The sequence below is a fragment of the Zootoca vivipara genome, chromosome 2 (genome assembly GCF_963506605.1).
Source record: "Zootoca vivipara chromosome 2, rZooViv1.1, whole genome shotgun sequence".
NCBI lineage: Eukaryota > Metazoa > Chordata > Lepidosauria > Squamata > Lacertidae > Zootoca > Zootoca vivipara.
Window position 1 is genome coordinate 118,383,176 of NC_083277.1, and position 27,803 is coordinate 118,410,978.

At 45.1% G+C, this 27,803-nt stretch overlaps 1 protein-coding gene across 2 annotated transcripts in view; it reads right to left on the reverse strand.

Moving 5' to 3' along the window:
• COL5A3 (collagen type V alpha 3 chain) overlaps nt 1-27,803 on the reverse strand; it is a 117,954-nt gene that overhangs the window by 60,157 nt on the left and 29,994 nt on the right. The window contains exons 4-15 of one of the 2 annotated variants that reach the window (XM_035101564.2): nt 27,552-27,714; nt 21,429-21,551; nt 19,182-19,313; nt 15,306-15,425; nt 13,254-13,445; nt 10,660-10,707; nt 8,995-9,036; nt 6,711-6,773; nt 6,392-6,466; nt 5,620-5,703; nt 4,165-4,221; nt 507-560 (exon numbers count right to left, since the gene is read on the reverse strand). In XM_035101564.2, the coding sequence (XP_034957455.2) occupies nt 507-560; nt 4,165-4,221; nt 5,620-5,703; nt 6,392-6,466; nt 6,711-6,773; nt 8,995-9,036; nt 10,660-10,707; nt 13,254-13,445; nt 15,306-15,425; nt 19,182-19,313; nt 21,429-21,551; nt 27,552-27,714 (1,153 nt within the window). Of the gene's footprint in view, nt 1-506; nt 561-4,164; nt 4,222-5,619; nt 5,704-6,391; nt 6,467-6,710; nt 6,774-8,994; nt 9,037-10,659; nt 10,708-13,253; nt 13,446-15,305; nt 15,426-19,181; nt 19,314-21,428; nt 21,552-27,551; nt 27,715-27,803 lie in introns of those variants that run through there. The other variant, XM_035101583.2, reaches the window with a different exon arrangement.

Genomic DNA, 27,803 nt, shown 5'->3' on the forward strand with positions numbered 1-27,803 from the left:
GAATCCCCCAAATCCAAGCACAAGGCCAGCAAGCAGGACACCCAGGGCCGTCTTAAGTGCCCCTGGTGCCGTGGAGCGATGGATCCCTCCGGCGCCCACCCGTCCCGTTCCCCCTCCAGCGCCCCCGCCCCATCTCCCCTCTGGCGCCCCCCGCCCCGTTTCCCAGCGTGGTGGGCGGGCGGGCGTGGCACGCAGCGCGGCTGCCACATGCGTGACTGCCACAGGCGCTGCTGCGTGGTGGGCGGACAGGCACAGCGCGGTTGCCGTGGGCGTAGCTGCGTGGCGGACCGGGCGGCCAGCGGGCGGGCGCAACTCGCGGCGCCCTCCTGGCGGGCCGGCGCCGTGGTGCCCTGCGCCACCCGGCCTGGCCGTAGGGCTGGCCCTGAGGACACCCTTGGAGAAGGTGCTGGGGAAAGAGCTTTCCTGTCTATTCAGCCTGGGTGGCATTTCTCTACTCCATCCAATAGCAATTAAAGACCCCTGCCTACTCATCTCCAGCAACCTACCTGTGGACCAGGATCACCTGTGTCTCCTTTCAGACCAGAATTCCCTGGAAGACCCTACCAAAACAAAAAATGTTATAAGCAGGTTTTGGGGTTTGGGGAAAATCATTTTTGTCACATTACAACTGGAATTAAAACCCTGGTAATGTTTCCATCTGCTTACAGTGGTCTCCTAAATAACTAAATAATTTCCCCCATTCTTTTATAAAGTTTTTGTCCTCTTGATTCATGAGTTTTCCAGTCAGTTTTGCCACCTCAGCATAGTCCATCAGCTTGGTTTGCCATTCTTCTCTGGTAAGGACTTTGCTTTTTTCAATCTCTGGGCTAGTAACATCCGAGCGGCGGTTGTCCCATAGGCCTACATAAAAAGTCTGCTCCTTTGGGATGTCGGTACCTATAATTCCTAATAAGAAAGCTTCTGGGTTTTTTAAAAAAAACAAAGTTATTTTAAACATTTTTTTATTGAAAAAAATTCATTATATATCATCTCCCAGAAAGCTTTTATTACCTTACAAGTCCACCACATATGATAAAAGGTACCTTCTTTTTCTTTACATTTCCAGCAGGTTTTTGTACTTGCCCTATACATTTTGCTAACTTACTAGGAGTCAGATACCACCGGTACATAATTTTCAAGTAATTTTCTTTCAGCGTACAACATGCCGTGAATTTCAAATCTGTTTTCCATAACCTTTCCCAATCTTCCATCTGAATATTGTGTCCCAAATCTTTTGCCCAGTGTATCATTACTGACTTGACCTGTTCATCTTTTGTATGCCATTCTAAGAGCAAACTGTACATTTTCGACAATAATTTGGTATTATTTTCAAATAGATCTTTTGAAACCTTTCTTTTTATCTGTCTTAAAAACTTCATTTAGTTGGTGAAACGGTAACCAATCTGTTAATAAATCCCTTATCTCCTCATAGTCTTTTAGTTTCACCTGGTGTTCTACGTTATACGTTGGTCAATTACTTCTCATATTCAGTTATTTCAGAGATATTGCTCCTCTGAAAGCCACCAAGGTGTTTTTTTTCTCTAATAAGTTTTTATATTTCCCCATACCATAAAAATGATTTTCTTATTAAATGATTCTAAAAACCTTTGTGTACCTTTGCTTTTTCATACCACAAATATGCATGCCATCCAAAACTATTATCATGCCCTTCTAAATCTAAAATATCTGAATTTTTCAATGTTATCCATTCCAGGATCCAGCATATGCAGGGCACCTCATAATATAATTTTAAATCTGGCAAGGCAAAGCCTCCTCTTTCTTTAGCATCCGTTAGCAATTTATATTTTATCCTTGGTATCTTCCCCTGCCAGATAAATCTAGACATATCTTTTTGCCATTCCTTGAAGTGTACTGCACTGAAATAAAAATTACATTATTGGCAATATGACAATACATTCATTTTTCTCACTGATACTCTTCCCCAAAAGTATAAATTCACCCTACCCCAAATCTCTAAATTTCTCTATTTCTTTCCAAGTATTTATGTAATTATCTTTAAATACAGTGGTACCTCGGTTTATGAACACAATTGGTTCCGGAAGTCTGTTCATAAACTGAAGCGTTCATAAACTGAAGTGAACTTTCCCATTGAAAGTAATGGAAAATGAATTAATCCATTCCAGATGGGTCCGCAGTGTTCATAAACTGAAGCGTTCATAAACTGAAGCGAACTTTCCCATTGAAAGTAATGGAAAGTGGATTAATCCGTTCCAGATGGGTCCGCGGAGTACTTAAACTGAAGCGTTCATAAACTGAAGCATGGGTGTAATTGGTTCCGGAAGTCTGTTCATAAACTGAAGCGTTCATAAACTGAAGCGAACTTTCCCATTGAAAGTAATGGAAAATGAATTAATCCGTTCCAGATGGGTCCGCGGTGTTCATAAACTGAAAATTCATAAACCGAGGTGTTCAGAAACCGAGGTTCCACTGTACATTTATATTCTTAGCTGTCAGCCATACCCCCGGGTATTTAACTTTTTTATGTATGCATAAATCTGTAACTTGTTGTAAGTCCTTTTTATAGTGCTCTGTCATGTTTTTCACCAAGATCTTATTTTTATTTTATTTAAAACCTGCTACCTGTCCAGATTCCTGGATCCTCTCTAAAACCTTTTGTAAACTACCGTATTCTTGGGATCTTCTACAGTAATCACAAGCAAAATAAAAAAAAATCCTTCAGTAGCACCTTAAAGACAAACTAAGTTTTTATTTTGGTATGAGCTTTCGTGTGCATGCACACTTCTTCAGATACACTTGAAACAGAAGTGTATCTGAAGAAGTGTGCATGCACACGAAAGCTCATACCAAAATAAAAACTTAGTTGGTCTTTAAGGTGCTACTGAAGGAATTTTTTTATTTTGCTTCGACTCAGACCAACACGGCTACCTACCTGTAACTAGTAATCACAAGGTCATCTGCAAAAGCTTTTAATTTATATGCTTTTCTTCCTACCGTTATTCCTATAATTGTCTCATCCACTTGTATCTTTCTTATCAGGGTCTCTAACACTAAAATAAATTATAATGGTGACAGGTGACTACCCCTACCTCGTCCCCATAATTATTTTACATTTTTCCGTAATCACATTGTTCACAATAGCCTGTTGGTCCAAGTATATTGCCTCAATACCTCTACTGAAAGCCTCCCCAAAACTCGTCAATTCTATTGTGCTCTTCATGAAGGCCCATGAAATATTATTGAAGGCCTTTTTCTGAATATATAAACATTAAAGCTGCTTGTTTCTCATCCCTGACCTCCAGATATTCTATAACATCAATTATATTTCTTATATTATCCTTCATCTGGTGGCCTGGTAAGAAAAAATGTTATAAGCAGTTTTGATCCCTTGATGTCTCTCCAAATACCAATGTAAGCCTGGGTGTAGCCAGGATTTTTGTTGGGAGGGGGCAGAACCTCAAATTTTTATTCATTTGTATTTATTTTTATTGATTTGCGGGAGAAAGCTGTCCCCACCCCACCCCTTGGCTATGGCCATGAATGCAAGTAGAGCTGGCAGCCCCATAAACAGGGGGGTGGAATCTCTTCTCCCTTATATCCTTTCTAAAAGCACCCCAAAGCAAAGCAGATGAAGCAGTAATAGATGCCCACCTGCCTCTGAAAACAGCAACCACATGGGTATCACCTGTCCCTTTGTAATTCTAGGAGAACTTTGCTTGTTTGACTAGGCAGCATATTGACCCACATACATTGCATGTTGCCAACAGCAGGAGGTGGAGGAGAGTGGAGCAATTGTGATGTCATGATATCAGTATTGTGGGGGGGGGCCAATGGCCCCAGGTGCAGGATCTTGAAGAGGCATGAACCAGGCACCTCCCGCATGCACCCGGCGCACGAGGCCCAGCCATCAGCTGACGGGCGCTGGGTGAGCATGTTCTTCACCTCCATGCCCCAATATTCTAATAGAGGTAGAAACACCTGGGTGCCTTGTTCCACCTTACTCCAGTGAAGCATTTTCCATGCAGAAATGCAAACTTCAAAATTTGGCCCCACCACCTCCTCTCACTCCAGCCCAGATGCACTTCTCAGCCAAGCCTCTTGCATGGTGTGAAGGAAAGGGCAAATGTCCAAACCTTCCCTCCACAAAAAAGACATTCCCTAAACTATACAATGTCAGCTACTCACCAGTGGGCCTGGCCGCCCTGTTAGTCCCATGGGGCCAGGGGGACCTTTCATGGATAGCTGGGGAGGAGATAAATACAACAATGAATCTCAGGGAGGCAATTTAAAACAGAACACAAGACAAACTGAGGCAAGGAGGTTTGTGGGAAGAAGCTGGACAGCAGAGCAGAACTGAAGTAGGGAAGAAAGAAGGGAATAAACATATTTCTGTAATTGTTGCTGCATTTTACCACAATTGTGGGTATGAGTGACCAAACTGGGATTGGGAGCTTGTGGGGGGGGGGGGTTGGGGGGGATAGGCTAATTTGTTTTAACCTCTAGTTTTATTGGTAATTTCTCTATATATATTGCCCATCTGACCAGGTTCCGGCAGCCACTCTGGGCAGATCCCAACAAATTAAAGCACTGTAAGACATCAAACAGGAAAGCAATACTGTTGCCAACCGAAAGTTTCAGAGGCTTGGATGATTAGGCAGTATATACAATCCTATTAAATCAAGAGGCTGGCATGGCAGGGTGCTATTAGGAGTGCCCCAGACTCTGAATCTCTTACACCTTCACCCTTTTAAACCTTTCTTAAAACTTTGCTTATGGTTCCTATTTCCACTTGGAATGTTGGCCCGAATTTGCAGCTACAGTATATATCAAAATTAGCAGGTGCAAACGGCATCTGTCTCCTGTGCACCGAATCTTTTAAGGAACTAGCAGCACCCCAGAGATTAGTCTTAACTAAGGAAATTCCCTCATCTGTTAAAAACAGGGATGATTCTAATCTACCTGATGAAATGGAAATTGCCTCCTCACTTAGACTTAAGGCAGCAGTAGTCAACCTTGTGCCCACCACCCACAATCCCTCTCCATTAGCTGCGCTACCCTTGACTTAGGAAACACCTGCAGCGTAAGCATCAAGCAAACCTTTGTATGGTGGACTCTTCTTCAGATGATCTCTTAGCCTAGTCATCAACCTTCTCTGTGATCAGTAAGAAACATTTTGCCCCAGATCAAGCTGGCTAGCAACCCTGTAGGGTGTGGGTCTTCTTCCTGGTTTCCTATATCATGTTGTCCCACTTGCCTGAGTGACTTGAACTTTTTTACAAACCTATTCCTTGAGCAAGGCTGCAACTTCCTGCCTGGGGCGCCTTTTCTCTTACTGTGGGAATCAGAACGGTGTGGGTTAATAAGAGCCATACCATGGCTTGAGAGGGACGTTCTTTCGCAATGTGCAGATGCAGTTTGATTATGTGGCAAATATTTTGTGATGAGCCACACTTGGAAGCTTGCAGTTTATTATCTGAACGAAGATGAAGGGGTGGGGAAGAGAATGTGTAACATGCCAAGTACCTAGACACATAGAAAAGAGCAAGGAAGCTATATTGACCGCATGACAAAAAGAAAAGGAGCCATTCAAAGAGTTTAAGCCCCACGACAAGAAGAGGACCAGGGGATACCCACACATACCTTGGCTTGCTGCAAAATAGCCTGCGCCTGGGCCTCTTGGAAGGACACAGAAGGACCTTTAGCTGAGTCACCACCAAACTGGAACTAGAAATGGGTCAATGAGACAAAGTCAGGGAAGGAAGTGATGGGATTGTGAGGTCATGGCTAGATTAACCAGAGCACATGTTAGAGTCACCAGGGAGATGCTGCCAAAAATGGCCTCTGTGGCAGGCAAGCCACCACCCTGCCCACTTTGGGCAGCATCCTCCTTGATGAAAGCACCATGTGACCAGGCTTCAAGCTGACTTTCTATTTTGGTTGCTGGAGCCCTATTTTATTGCCTGTCAAATTGGCAGGATGGGGGAATGAGACATGTAAATTGCAGAAAGGCTAATAGGTTTTCTTTAATCCATTTATTTGGTTGTTGCAAGGCTTTTTAATCCCAGTGTTCAGCAAGGCTACCACAGCAGTTTACAGATTGATAAAAAATAATGCAGCCCTTGCCCTCAGACATAGTCTGGGTATACAACTCCCGTTACTCTGCATCCAGTGGCCTCCTAATGCTGGTTTGGGAAGAGCTGTAGACTCAGTGTTAGTCACCTGTCACCTAAGGCTCCCATGCTCTAGAGTAGAGCTCAGATTTTGCATTAAATCCCAGCCTGCCAAAAAGATGGTGTTCCTCTGGAATCTGCTTCCCAAAGGGACTGGCTGTTAAAGCTTCCTCCTCCTAAAGATCTCCCCTGATCTCAGCTCCTCAAACCCACTTCGCCCATCCTCCTGCATCATCACCTACCGGTAACATAATCATTGTCCCAGGAGGCCCACGAATGCCATCAGCTCCTGGAAGGCCTGGGAGTCCTAGGGGTCCCTGTGCAGGAAAAAAAGCAAGAAAACACCCATCAATCATCCCCAGGAAGTGTTGAGCTAGAAGAAATCTGCATCAAGCTAGGACCTGTCTCCAAGCACTGAGGTACACTGAAAGGGGCGCATGCCGGCGATTCCTCAACTTCTCTTCCCCACCCCCACCAGCTTCTGAGAAGATTAAGAACCCCCAGGCTGGAGAAGGGGGAGGCTACCCTTCTGCCTCTTGAACTGCACGGAGGTTTCCTTACCCGCTCACCGGGATCTCCTGGAAATCCTGGTGGCCCTCCCTGTCCCATTGGACCCGTCTCACCCTGGGAAGAGACAAACAGAAAAGGAAGATAAGCATTTCACTGACCCAAATCCAACACCCAGTTCCCCTTTCAGACAAAAGCCCTGTGGCACCAGAAAACCCCGACAGCATTGCAACCACTGTGCCTTCAGTGCCAACATTGTACCTGACCCTGGTTCTAGTAGATTCTAGTACCAAAGATTTTAAGTACAGTGGTATCTTGGTTTGCAACTGCTTTGGATTACTACCACATAAAACCTGGAAATGCATGTCCCTTTTCTTGGATTACAACCCTTTTTCTTTTTAATTACAACCCTTTTTTTCTTTTTTCTTTGGATTACAACCAGTTTTTTTGGGGAGGCCAAACTGGCGAAAGCGCCTTTGGTTACAACCTGTTTTGGTTTACAACCGGACCTCTGGAACAGATTATGGTTGTAAACCAAGGAACTACTGTACTCAGGGTGTGAAGCATCAATGCTCTACAGAGCTCCTCATTCCTCCCCACAACTAGCCAGAACAGAAAATACTACTACTAGATACAAATATCCATCATTATTGGCTTATCCACACTTATCCTTTCTTCTGCTCTTTCCAGGTATGGTGTGCACTTTAAAGCTCCACGTCTAAGAACCTTTTTTATTTCCTTTTTCCTCTGAAGCTTTCCTCATGAAAACTCACCCTTTAATGCTCAGCCAGAGAAAATGACAATTTTCAGAAATCCCAAATTGACGTTCAGTCCAACTGAGTGCTAAAAAGTGGGTTTTCATGAAGAAATACAAATGCTTGGACACTGAGCTGTTAAGCATGACTTATTCAGCTTCTGCCGATGTGTTTAATTTATACAGGTTTCAGGATCTTTGGGGAAATTCTTTTGGCTAAAAATGGGAATAAGTTTTCCCATTGTTTCCCTCCCCTAGAAGTGCAAATTAGGTGCTACCAGGCAAGTGCTCATTGTGGGATCAGTGTTCCTCGTGCAAGCAAGTTTTTCACAGAACCCACATGACATCGTCGACAGCAAAATGCCAACCAATACCATTTCCCCTGTTGGATCTGGATGTACCCTTTGGGGGGAAATCGAATAAGAAAACAACAACACTGCTGCCAATGATGTGTTTGTAGTATCTCTACAACACATTTGCAAATTCTGGAAATACCCACAGTCCATGATATACCGGTACTTTTGTGTGTCACTTTTTGAGTGACAGAGGCTAACATAAATTTGTGGAGGGCAGAGGGAGAATGGAATTTGAACTCTGGTTCCCCACACCTAAGTTCAACTCTTTTGAAACTGGCACTCAGTTATAAGATGTCCATTGTTCTCACTTGGAGACAGGCTGGGGGCCTGCTATGGGAGAGGCAACTGGGGAGAAATGACTTACAACATCCTTGAAAGCCCCAGTGCACCTAAGCCAATTCCATGCTGAATCCCATCTCTCCAAAGAGAAGGCCATAAAAATCTCACAAACCATGCAGGTGGAACAATCACTCAGAAACCCATGCAATATTTTATTAGCAAGACTGACTAGCAGGATCTGAAACCAGGGAGAGTCAAGGTTCCAAAAGGACTGGAGTAAATTTGTGGACTATATGGAGAAGAACTGTAGAAGTTTAAAGACACTTGCAGGACTGAAATAAATTCTACGAATTGACTTTAAGTAGAAGGAATAAAGAAACTGCGAGATAGGAGTGGACAAGAAAACCGAATGGGGGGAAGGAGGGAAGTCAAAGCTCGGCAGAGCAAAGAAAATTGTAATAATTGACAAGATGTTAGAAGAAGAAAAATTGTGTTTATTATGTTTATTATGTGTTGTGTCTGTGGTTGTATTGTGGTTTGTTTGTGTTTAAATGTGCTTAATTGGAAAATTTAATAAATTGCTTTAAAAGAAGAAGAAGAAAGAAACCCATGCAATATTTTATGGGTACTGTTCAAAACATCAGTACAGAACATGCCAAACAAATACAGTCAGGGCACAAATACAGTCAGGGCACAAATACAGTCAGTTCCACAGAGGAACAAGTGAATTATGGGACCAGGTGACACAACCACTTTGGAATCCTCTGGTGCAGTCATAGGCAACCTTGGCTCTCCAGATGTTTTGGAGCTTCAACTCCCATGATCCCTAGCTAACAGGGCCAGTGGTCAGGGATCATGGGAGTTGTAGTTCCAAAACATCTGGAGAGCCAAGGTTGCCTATGCCTGCTTTGGTGTGTCAGACTAACACCCGCTCTCCTCCTTTCCTTACCTGTGGACCTGGGTAACCAGCTGGCCCCTCAAAACGCCTGCCCTGCAATTAAAAGAAAAAAGATTTAATACAGCTGTTAACACAGATGGCATGGACAAGGAATCAAATGTACTCAAAGTTACATTATAGTAGATTAGTTCACTCTTAAACACACTTAAAACCTCATTTTGGTACCCGTAAGGATACCAGAAATACCAGTGATTTTGCAGTTTCAAAGAAATAAACATATATGCACTTACTTTATTTATAAAAGTATTTATGGACTGCTTTTTCATTTAAAAAACATCAAAGAGGTTAACAACAAAAATGCACAAAACCATACAGTAAAAACGTTTAAAAATTAAAAATGGATATCAATTAACCATTGTGGAAAAATGTACAGTATTACTAGTTGCCTGCATAGGCCTGGCAGAATAGAAACGTCTTCTGCAGACATTTAAAAGGTAAAACAGAAAATGCCTGCTGAATCTTTATTGGCAAAGTATTCCACAATACCAGATCACTAATACCAGGACTGTACCAGGTGGCATTGTGGGTTAAACCACAGAGCCTAGGGCTTCCCGATCAGAAGGTCGGCGGTTTGAATCCCTGTGACAGGGTGAGCTCCTGTTGCTCAGTCCCAGCTCCTGCCAACCTAGCAGTTTGAAAGCACGCCAAAAAGTGCAAGTAGATAAATAGGTACCGGTACAGCGGGAAGGTAAACACCGTTTCCGTGTGCTGCTCTGGTTCGCCAGAAGCGGCTTTGTCATGCTGGCCACATGACCTAGAAGCTGTACGCCGTCTCCCTTGGCCAATAAAGCGAGATGAGCGCCACAACCCCAGAGTCGTCCATGACTGGACCTAATGGTCAGAGATCCCTTTACCTTTAAAGACTCTATGTTTTATTGTTATGAAGTTATGGATAGGTGTCTTGTGCAGACAATAAACTTGTGAATATTACTATTCAGTTGAAGAAGAGGGTTAATTGTCCCAGCTGTTGAACACTGAGGCCAACTGCATGTTTGATATGCAACAATGATACAAATCTACTAGGTGATGTCTACTAGGGCCTGTGCTTTTGAATGGCATCAACAATTGTGCATATGATGCAGACTTGTACAGCTGCAAGCACTTTTATTTGTAAAACATGATGCACAACTGTAGCATACACAAAATACACAACTGTGCTTCACATCTACACTGTGCAAAAAATAATATGCACACAATGCACAATGTTGCTTCAGATCTGTTCTGTGAAAAAGGCCTATCTACTTTTATTATGCTAGTGTGCAAGAAGATGGCAAAAAAATCCAAGAAAATAAAGGAAAAGGTTTTGCACGGCCACATTAGCAAGCAAACATTTTGCCAAAGGGAATTGCCAGCAAAATTGGGTCCTTGTTCAGGGCCTAACAACAGGGTTCAACTTCTGCCACATAGATTGCATCACTTCTACACTGTCTCCCATATTTAATACTGCACTGACAGCCTGCCACACACTCAAAAACCTTCCTATAATTTATTTCCAAACAGAATGTTTGGAAATCTCTAGGTTTGGAAATGTGCTTCCTTCCAATATTAAAATTGGGGTGACCAGAAGCCACCCTCCACCCCCTTCCACCCCTTTCAGCCCCTAGTCACACTGATGGAGGAGCACCAGTGCCACTACAGAACATGTACCATACTCACTGGCTCTATGATGGCCGGCTCCCCTTTCTCTCCCTTCAGATTCTTTTCCTAGTAAAGACACAAAGGAAACATATAATAACAGCAATGGCCAACCTGTATGGGTCACTCATACCATGGAGAAGCTGCCTTTCCCCTAAAGGTGGGTGGGGTGGGATCTCTCCCGGATGAACAGAAAGGAGTCAGGTAAAGGAGTCATGGAATCATGTATGGGCAAGGACCCTTTTATAGCCTGCTGTTCAGTTACATGGAATAGAAACAAACCATAGCAGCTTAAAAGGGGGTGGAGGCAGGGAGGTTCTCCAGCCGGAACCCACAGGAACTCCATTCCAGCACCTCTCAGGTGGGCACCATTGCCATTATAGGAGAACAAGGGGGGCATCCACTGTGAGTTCCGGCACCTCTTTTTCTAGAAAAATACCGTAGCACTGGGTGGAGGTCTATTAACATAAGAACATTCAAAGAACCTGATAGACCAGGCCAAAGGCCCTTCTAGCCCAGCATCCTGTTCTCACAGCGGCCAACTGGATGCTCCAATGGGGAAAACATCAAGCAGGATTCAAGTGCAAGAGCACTCTGCCCACCTGCAATTCCCAGCAACTGATCTACTGCCTCTGAGAGTGGAGGTGCAACATCGCCATCATGGCTAGTAATTGCTGATAGTCCTTTCCCCCGTGGATTTGTTTATTCCTCTTTCAAAGCCATCCAATTTGGTGTCATCACTGCCTCCTGTAGGAGTTGAGTTCTATAGTCTAACTACGGTATGAACTGCAAGAAGAACTACTTTCTTTTGTCTGCCCTTAATCTTCCAACATTCAGATCTACTGAATGCACATGAATTTTAGTGTTAGGACAATGAGAAAAACTTTTCTCTATCCACTTTCTCCATGGCATCCTAATTTTATAAACTTAGCTACCATGTCACCTCTTACCTCTCTAAACCTAAAACTATCAAATGCTGCAATCTTTCCTCGTAGGGGGATCCTTTGATTTGCCCTTTTTTGAACCTTTTCCAATGCTGCAATATCCTTTTTGAGGCAAGGCGATCAGAACTGTACACACTATTCCAAATGCAGCCATACCATAGATTTGTATGATGTCATTACAATATCAGAAGTTTTATTTTCAGTTCATTTCCTAATGGAAACACCCCTGAACTGTCACCACCAGTTTAGACCCCATGATCATATATTTTAAATTAAGATATATATATTTTGCCCTGACATGTATCCACACTCACTTATATTGACCTGCATTTGCCATTTTACAACCCATTCACTTGGTATGGAGGGGTCCTGGTTGGAGCTCACCTTCATCCTGAGCTCCTGAGCATGGCCTAATCAGGTACATGTTGCAGTTCTTCAAAAAGCTGCTTAAGCTTAGGTTTGGGCAGGTCCAGAGAATGCCAGTTTTAATGTCCTCTGTGTCAGAATCTAGACAGTTCTGCAAGTGACACAACTCCCGTAGCTTGGAACATTTGCTGCTGCTCCCTGATGTGCTGGTTTAAATGCCAACATTCCAGCACAGGCCTGTGGCCCTGGCCAGTTGACTAACTAATTGGTGAGGTGGGCGAGAGGGAGAGGGAAGAGCAACAAGCTGTTCTGCAGAAAAATATTTTAAGTAGACACCTGTCATTAACATTATAGCTGTCTACTTGCTCCTCAACTCTTCACCCTTCCCTCATAAAAAGAGGGGATTCTTGGCGATTCTCAGGGTGACGACAGATGCAATGGTCTAAGAAACAGCAGAGGTCGCTTCATAGCGCCTCTGCTCCACTGCAAACAGACATAACTCTTTCTTTCTGGAGGGAAGCTGTGGAGTTCAAAACAGCTGTTTTCAGAAGGGTTCCACTTGAGCAAGGAGGCGGAAGATAGTTACAGAGGTGGCTCTTGGCTAAAGCCCATGCCATCACCAGCACACATCCCTTTGCAGTTCCCAAAGGACTCAAACACATCTTTAAAGCACATTGCAATTTTTGTTTCCAATAAGGGAAGGGGCAGAACTAATGGGAGGGCCTCTTCTTTGCACAGAGAAGGTCCCAGGTTCAGTCCCTGACAACTTTAGGTAGGGTTGGGACTTGGGAGAGAGACCCGGGCCTGAAATCCTTGAGAGTCATTACTAGACAGTGTAAACAAAACAAGGGAGGGGCGGGAGGCAGGCCGCCCCCTAGCTCCAGTCTGGCGGGGGCAGCGCGGGGGCAATGCATGAGGGCAGTGCCGCCAAGCCCGCCACTGCGGATGGACTGTGCATGTGCGGACATATGCAGTCCATCCTGGTGTGTGCGTCGTGATGTCATGACGCATGCGTCAGGCCGCGTTGTGATGTCATGATGCACACGCCAGAGCAGACTGCGTATGTGCCACCCCGGGCAGCCAAGCAGCACCATTTGCCACTGTGTCATTGGACTACAACTCCCATCAGCACCAGCCGGTCTAGTCAGTGATCAGAGATGAAGAAAATTGTGGTCCAACATAAACAGATTCCCCAACTCTGCCATAATGAAGCACATGGCAGGTGGCCAAATGCTATGGTATGTTGGGGCTAAACCAGGGATGGGGAATTAGTAGACCTCAGAAGTGTGTCTCTGTGGTCATTACCGGGGGGAGCTGGAGAGTGTCTTCACTGCGCTCAGCCGGATCATACCGCTCTTCCTCATTCGCATCCCTTCGGTCATAGTAGTCCTCATATTCCCTGTCTCTGTAGTCAAGTCTCTCCTCGTATGCTCTGTAAGTGCCATTGACATCCAGGTCTGAGTCCTCACCAACCTCGTACTGTTCTCCAAAAAGGTCCTATCAGGATAGGATAAATTAAGCACAGCAGAGACTGCCTGTTTCCTGCAGCCACTTTGCTTCCTTTGCTAGACTACCTCCCCACCACCAAATGATTACATTCTATTGCCCTTTCAAAGAAAGTAAAGAGCATTTGTTCATCCATTCCGGGGAGGGCCAGCACAGACACTGTAAAGTTCTACATGATTCTACACATGAGTATCAGTCTCAATACTTCCTTTAAAAAGTTATTAAGGTATTTATATACCACCTATTACTCTACCAAATAACCTTGCTGCAGCATTCTGCATCAGCTCTGAACCAACCTCAAGGGAAGCCCCAGAAGAGCACATTACAGTGATCCAATCGAGAGCATCCAGTCACAGTGGCCTTTGGGGCTCCCCTCCTTTGTTTGGAATATTTAGCATGACCAAGGACTACAAGTATACATTTGCATGTGTACAGTCCCTAGTTCCATGGCTGTTGTGTGTGGGGTAGCACTTGAGCACAAGGCTTGCTCAAGCATTTTGGGTAGAATGACAGTGCCATGTGTGAAATAGCCTGGGGAACAAGAGAAGAGACCATGGCTTTTAATTACAGGAATGTAAATTGAGGTTAAATGTTAAGAGGGAAATGTCATGTTTTCAAACAGCAGGAGTTTACTCCCACATTAATTTCTACAGTAAGCAGTGGTTTACACTGCCAGTCTGCAAGGATTAAACTCCTGCTGTCCCTCTTTGTTTTACCCACATGCTGAGAAAGAAAATTAACAGCTCTCCTTTCCTTCTATTGAATAATGCTGCCCTTGAAAAGGACACAATATCCCATTATTTCTTCCCCAGACAGCAATAGTTATACCGTACTCTCTACCCTAGAACTGTCCACATCCTCTCTTTCAATTATCCCTGGGGAAACTGCAGTAAACTACAGCTGCATTTTCCCAGTAGATTTAATCACTCAACTATGACTGGCCATGTGCAAACCCTACTGTGATGGAGACACATCCAACTCAAGTTCCAGCAGTGGATTGGAACTCTAATCACCTGTCAGTGAAAGAACATTCCATAAGGCTCATTCAGGAATAGGATACGGATTGTTGTGGAATCTCCTTCTGAGGTTTCTCAAGGAAAGTTTAGGTATCTGCCATGGATGTTATTTATAGTATGAATGGAAAGCAGCAGGCTGCAGGGACTGCTGAGGTGGAGAAACTATGTTCAATTACTGCTCAGCATCATGGGGACTGTAGACAGCCTTTTTGACCTCTGTGATTCACAGAAGCTGATCTACATGTTAGGCAAAATCAAGGGGGACAGTGTCTGTGAAACTAGAGGACTTCATAACATAGGTAGGCAATTAAACATCTGAAAGTTCCACTAACATCAAAATATATTGGCATGTCAAAAACTAGACTGTCAAAAAGAATAGACCAAAAGATTCCTTCTCTCTAACATGTTATTCTCCATGTGCCTAGAGGTGTGGGTTAAAATAGTAATAGTAATAGTAATAGTAGTAGTAGTAGTAGTAGTAATAATAATAATAATAATAATAATAATAATAATAATAATACAACAATACAAAACAAAGGCAAGCCTTCAAATGTGTGGTGATCCATTTGTAATTTAACATGGTAAAGTCCCAGAGAGGCCGAACCACATGCTTTTTTTTTCTAAATGCATATATTAGACCAAAGTACTCCCTTTCTAAAATACTCATGAAAATTGGCTCTGACCTAGACTTGCTGTCTTTCTCTGTGCTTAAACCACAGCACCACATTCGCTTCCTATCTTTTGGGAATTCCAGGTCTCAGACTTTCTATGGCCACTGGGAAAGAGAGAACACTTCTCCCAAGATTGGCATAGTCCTTTCCCCAAGCCCTCTTACCTCATAGTTGTCTGTGAGGTTAAAGCCAACTGTGACAGTGGTTGCAGTAATAACTCCAGGACTCTCTTCCCAGGACTCAGTAGCTGCCTTTGTAGGTGTAGCTCGAGTTGGAATCTCATACTTGAGGGTGGCAGAAGGTAAATAAGATGTTAAATTCAGAATTTTTTGGGTGTTCTGTTATATATTTGTTACTCTATATCTAGCAGTGTGCGCATGGCAGTGTACAATTTGTCCAGGAGTTAGAAATATGCCATCAGCCAAAAGCCAACCAGGGCAGTCATGGTGAAAGGAAAACACCAGGGCTAATGGAGCCCAGCACGTTAAAGGTTACAGCAACTAGAGCCAGCCATGCTTCTGAGCCAATAGGGTTTGGTTGGGACGAAAATGTAAAATAATAAGCTACCATTCCCTAAAGCCTCCTATCATTAAGGTTTCCTGGGGGCTCAAGCACTGGCATTCCAGAGGGTGGAGCCTGAGAGCTAAAGGCTACTTGCTAGCAGATAAGGGAATAAAGTTTGGTAGGGCAGTTGCAGGTGCTACTAGCACCAGGTAACAGCAAGAACATGGCTTTGCATTATGTCTGCAGGGAAGAGCCCAGTGGGGTATGAACAGCACAAGCTCTCAAGCCAAGCACAAAATAGTCTGTCACTTTCAACACTGAGATTTGAAACCTCCCCTGGAGGCTGGTGAAATTCAAAGCCAAACCTCAAGACACAGCGGCCCTAACTGTTCTTGAGCTCAGGCATGTTCCATTATCAGCAAAACCTACATATCTGGAAATCTAAGCACAGCTGCGACATGAGGGGGAGGCAGAATCGCTTCTGTGCATCTGTTTCACATGCCAGCTATGGCTGCCCAACCTATGGATCACTGGTCACCCATAGTGTGATTTTTGCACGGGACTTAAGTGCATCAGCGAATGCTGGTTCACACCCAGCTGGCATTGCTCAATCAAATGAAGAAACATGGTCAATCCATTCTTACTCTTGCTGAGGCCCACTGCTATCAAGGAGTAAAAGAGGCTGCAGCAGAATGGAATAGCACATGCGATTTGTGGCGAATCTATCAGGCTAGGCTGAAGCAACGGAAGAGAAAGAAGCCAAGGCCATTCCATCAGCTCTGCTGAGAAATCCACTCATTTTGGTCCCTCTTCTCCTTAAACTGTTTCCATTCCAACTGGCCATTGTAATAACTACTTTGTAACTTTGAAAATTCTGGCCCAAATTTGCTTTCCTTGCTGTTTCCTCCCCATCCTTTTGTGTTGCACCTTTCAGGTTGTAAGTCTGCAAGCAGAGATTGTCTTGTTCACGATTGATTATATGTAAGCTGCTCTTGGAATCTTTTCAGCTGGGGAGCTGGATAAAAATGGTTTAATTAATTAATTCACCACCGTGTTTGGCCTGAGAAAGCAGGAGGAAAAGAAAGGAGACAGAACCCAAGAGCCCTACTTACAAAGTAGTGCATGGAGTCATGTATTTCATCTCCCATGTGTTTATTCCCCGGGAGTGTTTATATTTTGGGTCATTATGAGGCATAAGTAAATAATCGCAACAAATTCTTTTAAAATGCACTGCTGTTTTGCAGTTTAATCTCAGACAGATCCCAAATTTGGCCGGGGGAGGGAAGAGGGTAGAATTTCCCCTCCCAGCATCCTACATGCATTAGCTCCCCCCACAACACCTGATATTCAGACCTCCAAAACAGTACTGCCACCTCTCCAACTCCAAGTCACAGTATGTCTTTATAGGTTAACATGAGCAGTTTTTAATTTGAATGAGTTGATTTTGGAATGGCAAACAAGACTTGCAAGCCCTCTGGCAGGCTCAATGAACTTTGCCAAGATGTCTCAAGATGAAGCAGGGTGTTCCACAGCCTTTGTAAGACTAGGTGATCATGCCTAAATCCAAAGGATCCATTTTTGTTGACCACGCTAAAGGGGGGGGCAAAAGGTTGTGTAAAAGTATCCAATGCCTATTTGTGATAAACTGCCCAGCAGTCCTGGACTTTGCTCATAGACAAGCGTTTGGGGAATGGTTAAAGGGAGGGATAAGCCCACGTCAAGGCAAAAAGCAAGGGCAGGTGGGTGGCAGCTCTTTCCTGGGAAGAAGTTGGGAAAGGGAAGAGAGGGAAAGATGCTTTTTCTTTGCCAGTACTGAGCAGTCCAGCAGCTGGAGTTCTGATCCCAGAGGGAGGAACTCCGCCAACTGCTCCATTTGGCAGGAAAATGGTTCTTCCTCGCCAAGCCAACAGTGACTCACTGGCAGGATGAGCTCAGCAGCCCCCTGACCCATATTTCACAAGTTTCTGGATACTGCCCTGACATAAAAGGGCCAGTAATGGAAGGAAGGAAGGAGGGCAGCAAAATGCAGGAAGAGAATACAATGGGCACAGGAAGACATACCTATGTCATAAGGATTGGATAGAGGGGAGACATGATGCTCATTTCTCTCCCCTAAGCATGGGGGGGAATCAAAGCTTTGGGGGTCTAACTGACCTGAAACACTTCTGTAGGCTGTTTTACACATGACAGAGTTGCAAACTCAGGTTTTCCTCAGAAAACCTAGGAAGGAAACTGGAACTGCAGTGAATTCCATGAGGAGTGTCCTTGTTGTTGGACTCCAAAACTCCCATCAGCCCCAGCCAACATGACCAATGACTAAGGCTGGTGGGAGTTACATCTGCAACAACATCTGCAGGGCCACAGGATCCCCACCCCAAATATTGCAAATGAAAAGCTGGTCTAAGTTCAAGGGCGGACCAATAATTGATGGTGTCATTCTTTGATTGGTATTCATTAAAACATCACCAGTATCTCTTCTGACATTGTTATATTATGCAGCCTTGATTTTTTTAAAAAAATATATACATTTCTGAACATTTTTATTTTTGCGATGAAGTACAAAGGATATGGAGGAAGCACTATAAAGAAAGGGACACAAAGAATATCAACACCATGTTCTGAATTAAGCTGATGTTCTATACCAGGCATCCCCAAACTTCGGCCCTCCAGATGTTTTGGACTACAAGTCCCATCATCCCTGACCACTGATCATGGGAGTTATAGGCCAAAACATCTGGAGGGCCGCAGTTTGGGGATGCCTATTACTGTATGTCCCTTTCCTTTCTGCACTTTTTTCTATATTGTGTTGTATAAGTAAACCTTTAGGAAATATACTTTAAAAAAAATCTAGGCTGCCTTACAGGACAGTGTCTTAAGAGATACTGATTACCGATTCAAAATATCAAGGTCCAAAGCAATCCATTTTCTTGAGTCTACATTTCTTTATTTACATTTCAACATGCCTGCCTTCTTAAAGGCCAGTATCATCAGACCATGATGAAGCCAGCCATATATCTATGTGAACACTCTCTCTGATTTACCAAGAGGCTACTGCAGCTTCCCATCCACGCAAATGAATGAAAATGACTGATGGTTGAACATCAGGAGAAGACCCATAGGAGACATGACCTGGCACACAGGTGAGGAGAACGTGTCCTCGGGCATGTAAACTCACCTGCATGTCTGTAGAAAAAGGAGCTTTGTGGCCAACTGGCACCAGTGGAATCAGAAGCATGGAGGTGAGCCCAGAACTCCCAGCTCTCCTAGAATTCATGACCCCCGAGGCCAGCGGCTGCTAAACATGGTTTTCATGGTTGCCCCTGGAGGGGCAGCAACAGCAAACTGGCAGCCATGTGGACAGGGGAGGCAAGCACTGAGCAGGCAGTTCTGCCTCAAGAACCGCATGGGACAAAGCAGGAGAGAAGCTGCGAGTTAGGCAGGTTAGGCAGGACAGCTCAGTTAGGTGGGCAGAGGGTTAGGCCAGGAGAGGCTGTTTGTTATTAGGCCAGCAGAGGGCAGTTAGTTGCACTCTCTACCTGGCCAGGGGCCGGAGTGAGCGAGGACGTCTCCGGCGACTCCTTGTTCCTCTTCTTCTTGCCTCTCCCTTTCCTCTTGCCCTTGCCCTTTCTCTTGCCCTTGCCCTTCTTGCCCTTCCTGCGGGGAATGTTCTGCACAGGATTGGGGGGAGGGAGAAGACAGAAGAAGGGGAGGAAACAATGAAGGATGGGGGGAGGGAAAGAGAGAGAAAGCAGACACTTGAGAAAGAAGAGAGGCACTCCACTATTCCCACGGAACACCAAGAGATGCCACCCTCCCACCCCCAGGAACCCATTCCCAAGAGACAGGTAGGCAGAGGGGAACATGGCACCAGCCCCCTATGGGAAATGCGCACAGAAGAGAGACCCTTCACCCAGCAGTCTAACCCTTTCTTGCTTTGGGGCCAAGATGCCTTTGGGGGGAAGACTGGCTCGATCCAGTAACCAGTGCCCCTTCTGCCCACATACTCACGTTCCGCCTCCATTCCATCATGCCCAGGACTCTGCTGTATGCCTTTGGGGTCAACCCCATTTTGCCCACTGCATCCCACAGGCTGCAGAAGCAATCTCCATCAACTCTCAAGTGAACGATCCAGGCTCATGGCTGGCCCTATTAGCTGTGGGCTTACCAAATGGAACTAAAAGCAGTTTCTGCAAGGGGTGTGTGTGTTCCACACAGAGTTCTTTTCCAACACAGGATCCAGGCAGAGCAGGGCACTGATTCCACAGGCAGCTCCAGAGTGACGGATGCCATTCTGATCATGATGGGAAGGGTGTAGCCTGGTTCTGGAGATCCACTTTCCCCAGACGACAGATTAATAACTCAGAATAGCTCAGCTGGTTTGAGCATGAGACTCTTAATCTTGTGGGTTTGGGCCTCGCTTTGGACAAAAGATTCATGCATTGCAGGGGTTGTACTAGATGACCCTCGGGTGTCCCTTCCAACTCTACAGGTCTATGAGTCTATTATCTCTCCCACATCCCTGAAGTCAGCAGGCTCTGCTCCATGTTTTGACTGACATTTCTAAGCATGCTGCCATAACTCCCTCCAATCAATTCCCCCCGCCCTGCCCCCATGAGCCCTCTTGAAAGGTCAGGCTGCATGAATCCTTCAGTCCATTTACAGATGCTTATATATGCTCATGCTTTGAAGCTGAGAGCCTGGGGATTTCCTTAGTTGATCACACAAAAATATGTGGCTGTATATTTCCTGACCAAGCCCCCATCACATACTGCTTCCACCCCACCCCCCACAACCCTTGCCAGTGTGTGATAAATGCAAAAGACAAGCAATATCTGGGGAACACATCAGTGGCCAGGTCCAGGTTTCAGCAAGGCATGATGATGTACCCCCCCCCCCAAAAAAAAGCCAGTCTCCACATCTCTACCACAGGCTGAATATGCCTTTGCTGTAGCATTCCCAAGTCCTGGCCACGGGCTTCTCCTAGCAGGACTCATTGGATGAATCCAGCTCTGTATGTGTATGAAGGCTTTCTGAATCAGCCTAGCATCTCTGGAATTCTGCCACCTCAAGTACCAATATTGCCCCTATGGAACCAGCAGTGCTGGCCCTACCATTTGCCAGAGTGGGGCAACTGCCTCAGAAAGCAGGTGCTGATGGAGGAGAGGAGTCAGTTAGACAGTAACTTAAGGGTTGGGAGAAAATCCTGGCTTTTAAGAATGGGGGAGGGGAAACTTCCATGGTACTAAGCAAGCCTAATAAGTCACATAGTAATTCCATGGTCAGAGAAGCCTTTATTCACTGTCTAGGCCAGGGAGCATCGGCAGATGGGTGAAAGGGCCGATTTAAATTTCTCCCTGTTTCTTGCTTTTCAGATCTTAAGTTCAGTTCTCCACATTTCCATATCAGTTTGAGAATTATTCTCAAAAAAAGTTCATGGAAATTTAGCAGCATTTAAGTGCAGATTTTTCCTACTACACACACTTTTGCATACAATTTCCCCTAACATAAAGCATTTTGCATGCTACATTCATCAATATAGTCTATATGCACACTTTACCTTAGTATATGCATTTCTGTACATTGCAAAATTCAGAGGCGGAGGCTGTTTTTCAGTCCATGTATTGTTCTAGAAAGTGTTAATTAAGTACTGTAGGCTTGCCTTTAAATGCTGACTTAATCAAACATCTCCCCCAGCCCTAGTTCCTATATAGGCCTCCAAATTTGGCTCAGCTCTGGGGGTAATAGTCACGAAAACAGGAAACCCCTGTACTTTGCTCTCCTACCTCTTCAGGATCCTGGGCATGCAACACGTAGGTGAGCTCTCTGTCGCAATCAGGCATGTAATGCTGACAATAGTGGGCTGCAGCTGCTGGATCCGGCACAATCAGCAGCTGCTGGAGATCACCCTGAAAGGAAGACAGGAGTGGGAGAAGGGAACACAGCATGTCAGAATCTTGTTGCAAACATGTGCCCATGTGTACAAACACACACACACACACACACACACTGAAAGGACAGGCAGTCATTGTCAAGGTGTATACATTTGCATGTACCATCTGCCACATTTCTGCATGTTTCTACCGCAGTGAGAAGAGAATGTGGTAAGACCGTGGAGACAATTAAATGAGGCAAATGTGTATATTCTCTTGGACTGTCTCCTCTTACAACAACTAGTAACTGTGTTATATTATATAACTTGCCCTAAATGCTCAAAGGCATTCAGTAATCTTTACAACAACCTTCAAGATCAGAATAACAATCCCTCTGTTACAAAATTGGGAGAGGGGAGCCTGAAGCCTTATTATTTACAAAAGTATCTGAAGAAGTGTGCATGCACACGAAAGCTCATACCAAGGACTTAGTTGGTCTCTAAGGTGCTACTGGAAGGATTTTTATTATTTTGTTTCGATTACGTCAGACCAACACGGCTACCTAACTGGAACTATTTACAAAAGGTCACCCTGTGAGTTGGAACTTGGTGAGGTGTGAGAACCATTCATGCTCTTAACCACAATACCACATCATCTCTTAGGAGGAGGTTGCACTCTCTCTGCCATGCAAGGATAAGAACTCATAACATTTCTCCAAAGAACTACGCTGTTTTAGGTACCGCACCTCACAGAACTCTAACCCAGATCCTCCCATTCCAGAAGCCACAGCCTCAGCCAGTTAGCCAGCCTAAAGGATTGTCAAACGTTGACCTTCTCTATTGTTTGCTGCCCATGCAGGCACTCCCAGGCCCTGTCTGGTCCTCAGCCCAACCTTCAAATTGGCTAGAAGCCCTGTCCTGTCTCCATCTGTCCACATCAATTCAACCTTGGTCTTGGATATTTTCTTAGCAGGCCTCCTTGCCAGTGTTCATACAGAATTGGCTTCATGAATATCAGACTCTTCTGATCAGCCCAACTAATCTCCTGTCCACTCTTGGATTCACTATCTTTGGACCATGCTCCAGGCAGCAAACATTTAGGCAACACAGAACTTTGCACCCAGCCAATGATGGAGCCTGGCAAAGAGCTCTGTATAGCCTGAAAGTCTGCATATATGCCAATGGAACTTAAGGTAAAGGGACCCCTGACCATTAGGTTCAGTCATGACCGACTCTGGGGTTGCGATGCTCATCTCGCTTTATTGGCCGAGGGAGCCGGCGTACAGCTTCCAGGTCATGCGGCCAGCATGACTAAGCCGCTTCTGGCGAACCAGAGCAGCACATGGAAACACTCTTATTATTAATGTATTAATGGAATTTAGAGTGCACTAAAAGAAGTTAAATCGTCCTTTTTTCCTTCTTTCTTTTTCTCTCTCTTGCCTGGGACTGCAATGCCAACAGCAGAGTATGCCAAATTGTTATGACTGTGCATGTACACAAACATGCTTTGTGTTGCAGCTGGACATGCCCCCCTCTCCCTCCGCTGGGCCTGTGTGATCCCAGCCAGCCCTGGTGCATAAGCAACATATGCTCCCAATAAATCATCTCATAAAGTATGTCCATTGGGCCTGTTTCCAGCACAGCCCCCAGAACCGCCTGCTCCCACCTGCTCAGCTGGGACCCACAATTACTGTGCTCCCAACATTCATTTGGAGGAAAGGAAGAGAAATCGAGCAGCAAGATGGAGAGCACAGGGGAAGGGAGTGAGTCATGGCCCAAGGGTCAGGTAGGGACAGAGAGGGCTAGATCAAGCAAAGGAAGCCCCTCGGTCAAAAAGTCACAGGGAGGGAGGAGCTGCCAGGACTGGGAAAGTGTCCAGATTCCCAGACACATAAACAAATAGAATCACATATGCACACATACACACACAGAGAGAACATCTGCCTACCCAGCTCTGTGAAAATATACACTGAAGACCCTGTGAATGGACAATTACTAAGGCATACTTCTAAAATACCTCCTAGCATTCTGTTCCCATTCACTGATGTCACGGCTCATTCAGTCTACTTGCAGCCAAACTGCAGAGTATCCTTTCACATTTTCATATGCTACTGTCTAGCGAAAAGCATGCTGTGAACCCTCTGTGCATAACCCCCTCCCAGATTTATTCTGTGGGGAGAATAGCCAATTAGGGTGGCCTTGGGGATAGGGAGGGTTACAGAGATAGCCAAGAATTTTAATCACCAAAATTGCATCACCAAAAGTCGAACAAGGAGACCCTACTCTCTCACACATTCAGGCTGGCTGCTTACAGAAAGGTGGTTAATATTGCAAATGGGTCATTCAGATATTACAAGCAGGTCTTTAGCAACAGAGGCTTTTAAAAAAACCATTTTTTCCTTAGAAAGTATAAATTCTGATTAAGCATTCCGAAACAGGCAGTGAACACATGCTGAGGAGCCTCGATTGGCCAAGGATCTCTGGCCCTCATCCACCACACATCCAGGAATGTGTACCTGCCCTTCATACTTTCTGTTTACTATGGAAAAATGCCATTTTTTTAAAAAAAAATATTTTATTAATTTTCCAATTAAAGCCAATTATATCACATTCATTATTTATATCAATCAAACCGAATGTTATGCCAAATCGTCTAAAGAATTTTTTATTTGGGTTCCCATGCTTCAAGAAATTGGGGATTCCTCGCAACCGTCCACTGCCGTCTTTTTTCTAAAGTTCAAATCGTCCTCCAAGTTCATAATAATCCAGATCTTCCCCTTACAGTCACATAGATGTTTTCCACTTTCAACCGATTGTTTCCCAGCTGCTGAGATAAATATCAAACAAGGTTTCACAAATGTTCTTTCTCCTGTGTGGGTTAATCAGTCCAGCCTCCCCATAAATCTTCTTAGTCTGGAGCTCCCTGTTGCGTCGAAGCAGCGCCATCTTAAAAAGCTCAAATCACTTTCGTTTTCTCTCATAGCCATGAAGATTAACGATCTTTATAAAATTTACAGCTTTTCCAGGCAGAAGACCCAAACATCAAACCATAAACTCTTGGTAAATTAATGGATCTCCTTGCCCTATAGCTGAACTTAGCTTCAGGTCGCTGCTCCAATTCAAAGTGCGTCACAGCTCATAAATCCTCCGAACGCGTCCAGGACTCCTTCCGTCCGACTAGGGGGGGGGCTTTTCTCATCGGCAACTCCACATCTTTAAAAAATATGCTCAGTAACAACAGTTTATAAAGTTCAACTCACACAGTCTTTTGCTTCTCTTTCACTCCAAACAAGCCAGGACATCGCGTCTGGGAAGGTACGAAGTAACTCATATGAAGAAAAATAAAACTCCATTCCCTTATCGCTCCGTCCCCATCAATCCTTCTTCCAGATGATATACAGCCTTTAACTCCTCTCCCTCAGCAGCATAGATTTCTCAGCAGTAAACAGCGCTTCTTCCCCTCCTTCTGAAGTATGTCCATAGATTTAAGCCTAATTATCTTCTTTAACCATGGAAATCCCCGCCATGCAGATTAGCGTCCGGGAGTCCTGGCCCTCGTAAGTGCTTTTCAGCCCAAGCTCCCCCCACTCCATAAACAGTCGGAGTGGGTCTGGGGGCATCGCGGGCCAGCGGCCCCTCTCCGTAACCCCCGGAGAGGGTAGGGGGTTGCCATTTACTCCCCTAGCAACCGCCAAATTCCTTACGAAGGTCAGAGGGATGGAAAACAGGTCCGCCATTCCTGCCGGCGGAAACCGGAACCCTACTATGGAAAAATGCCATTGTTGCAGCCATGAGCATGATTGCTGTGTGGAGTGGTTTTAACTGCAGGGCTGGAGCAAGGAACGAGAGCCCCAGAGTGCCCTTTCACTTAACTAGAATGGAATTTGACAGGAGGCAGAATAGTGACTGCTCGTGAAACTATAGTCCCTGCGCTTCTTGCCCTGCTGTTCGTCTCAAGCCCACCCTTCGCTTCAGTGCTTTTGCCTGGAGCACTCTGATCTGCTTCAGGAAGATTAGCTGCATTCCTTGCTGGAGGTAGGAGAGAGGATTATGTGAGAAGTGTGACAGAACATGCATACAATGTAGCTTTGGAACATTCCTCCTGGTTCCTTACACACACACACACACACACACACACACACACACAGAGAGAGAGAGAGAGAGAGAGAGAGAGAGAGAGTTTCAGTGAGCCCTCCCACCACATCGCTACCCAACAGACAGTTCCCCACAGTCCAAAATGGCCACATCAAAACCTTCCAGGCACTCCATCGCTGCCACCCAACTCCCCAGAGGCTAATGGCTCTAGGCCAAGGTTTCCTGAGAGCCACTACAAGAAGTGCTTGTTCTTGGCCACCCCCAGGACCCGGCCCAGATGCCTTCAAAGACCTTCTGCCCTCTGACATTTTGTGCCTGGGGGAAGAATGTAGGAGGCGGCTGGGGTTTTTCTCTGCTTCTGGAGACCATTAGAAAAGGGCCAGCGTTGTCCCGTCCAGATTCGGGAATCCCTAGGGCGAGGTTGGGGATGTTCTCTTCAGATGAAAAACATCTGGAGCACTTGAATAATAATAATTATTATTATTATTCCCCACCCATCTGGCTGGGTTTCCCCCGTCAGTCTGGGCAGCTTACAGCATATCTAAAAACATAATTTTTAAAAAATCAAACATTAAAAACTTCCCAATACCGGGCTGCCTTCACATGTATTCTAAATGTTGTGTAATTCTTTATGTCCTTGACATCTGACAGGAGGGCATTCCACAAGGAGGGCATCGCTAACAAGAAGGCCCTCTGCCTTTGTGGTTTTCCTTTTAAAACTTTATTTCCACTTCTTTTTTTTGGAAAAGGTAAAATACATGGGCATGCATTCCACAAAAGTGCAGAATCTCCTCTCAGCCGATAGATACCGCCTCCTCTTCTCTGCCTTCTCCTCATGCCTTCTTCCCCTACCCTTTTTAGGTTCCTGCTTCTGCCTATCCATAGTGGCTCACTTTGTTGAATGGAAGCACATTAATGGCCTCCCAGCAGAAGTGTTGCTGCTATTTACTGGGAGGAGGACGGGTGAAGCAACAGCCAGGTTGGGAATATGCAGTCACATCAGTAGAGTCAACCCAGCGCTCCCACCTGTTTGCCCACACAGCCCTGATCTTGTTGCTGCCTTACTCCTCCTCCCAGTAAGCAGCCATGACATGCCCAGAGGCTTTTGCTGCAGTTCTGCCCTAACAGACAAGCCATTTTTGCTGCCTATTGTGCACCCTTCCATCACTTACATTGTCTTTGGGCTCCCTGTCCGTTAGCTTCACTACCTCTTGGGACCTCTTTCCAGTCATAAGGCCTACGTGAGGTTTTAATCCCAGCCAGACTGACAACTGTCCCCTTTCTTCATTTGATCCTGACAGCAAACATTCCTGAGTAGCTGAAATGTTTGCAGACAATATTCTGTGTCATCTCATGAGCTCAGGCAATCCATACCAGAAGTTTCCCTGCCACAGTCGCAATAGGACCATGGTACGATGATCTAACTTTCTCATTGTGACCCCAATAAAGTGAAGCTCCATAAGAAAGATTGTAACATAAATCCGGCAGCCAGTACAGGCATACAAAGGCAGGCTCTGCTGAACTCCCTCAACCATACAGTCATTGCTTTTCCATGCTCCAACATCAATTTACATTTCAGAGGGTGCCAAGGTGGCTGTTAGGGCAGAAAATGTCATCTGGATTCTATAAGATTTGTGGCACTATAAATATCTGGCCCTGTGATTTTCCAAGCCCAAAGTCCAGCCAGCCTCCTGCCAGACCCACGGAAGAAGGTGGCATGACTAGAATTGGGTCCAGAGAGTTCTGGATTCAGTAACTCCCATAAGAAACAAAGCTGGCACATACATAAGGCCAGATGTTTGGTGGGTCATGCATCCTGACTAGAGTTTTGTTTGCGAAGACATCTGTAGGCAAATAGCCTATCTAACTGACTGATATACTCTTGAGAGGTGCATGAAATGATCAAAGAAAGCACTTGAGACTTCTGAATGATCTTTCCTACCTCAAAAACATCTTCATCCGGCCGGCGAGCCGCAAGCAAAGTGGCACCATCAACACTGACAATTGGCTGCATGCCTCGCTTTAGGGGAAGTATTGCAGGGTCTTCACAGTCAATACTCAAAGATACATTCCCACCTTCCACACTCAGAGCAATGCGATGCCACCTGCCAAGGAATGGTACAGGTCAGAAAGGTGGGTATTAAGTGGGATAAATAAGGTGCCTGGAAACAGGGCACTAGGGACCTAGATCATA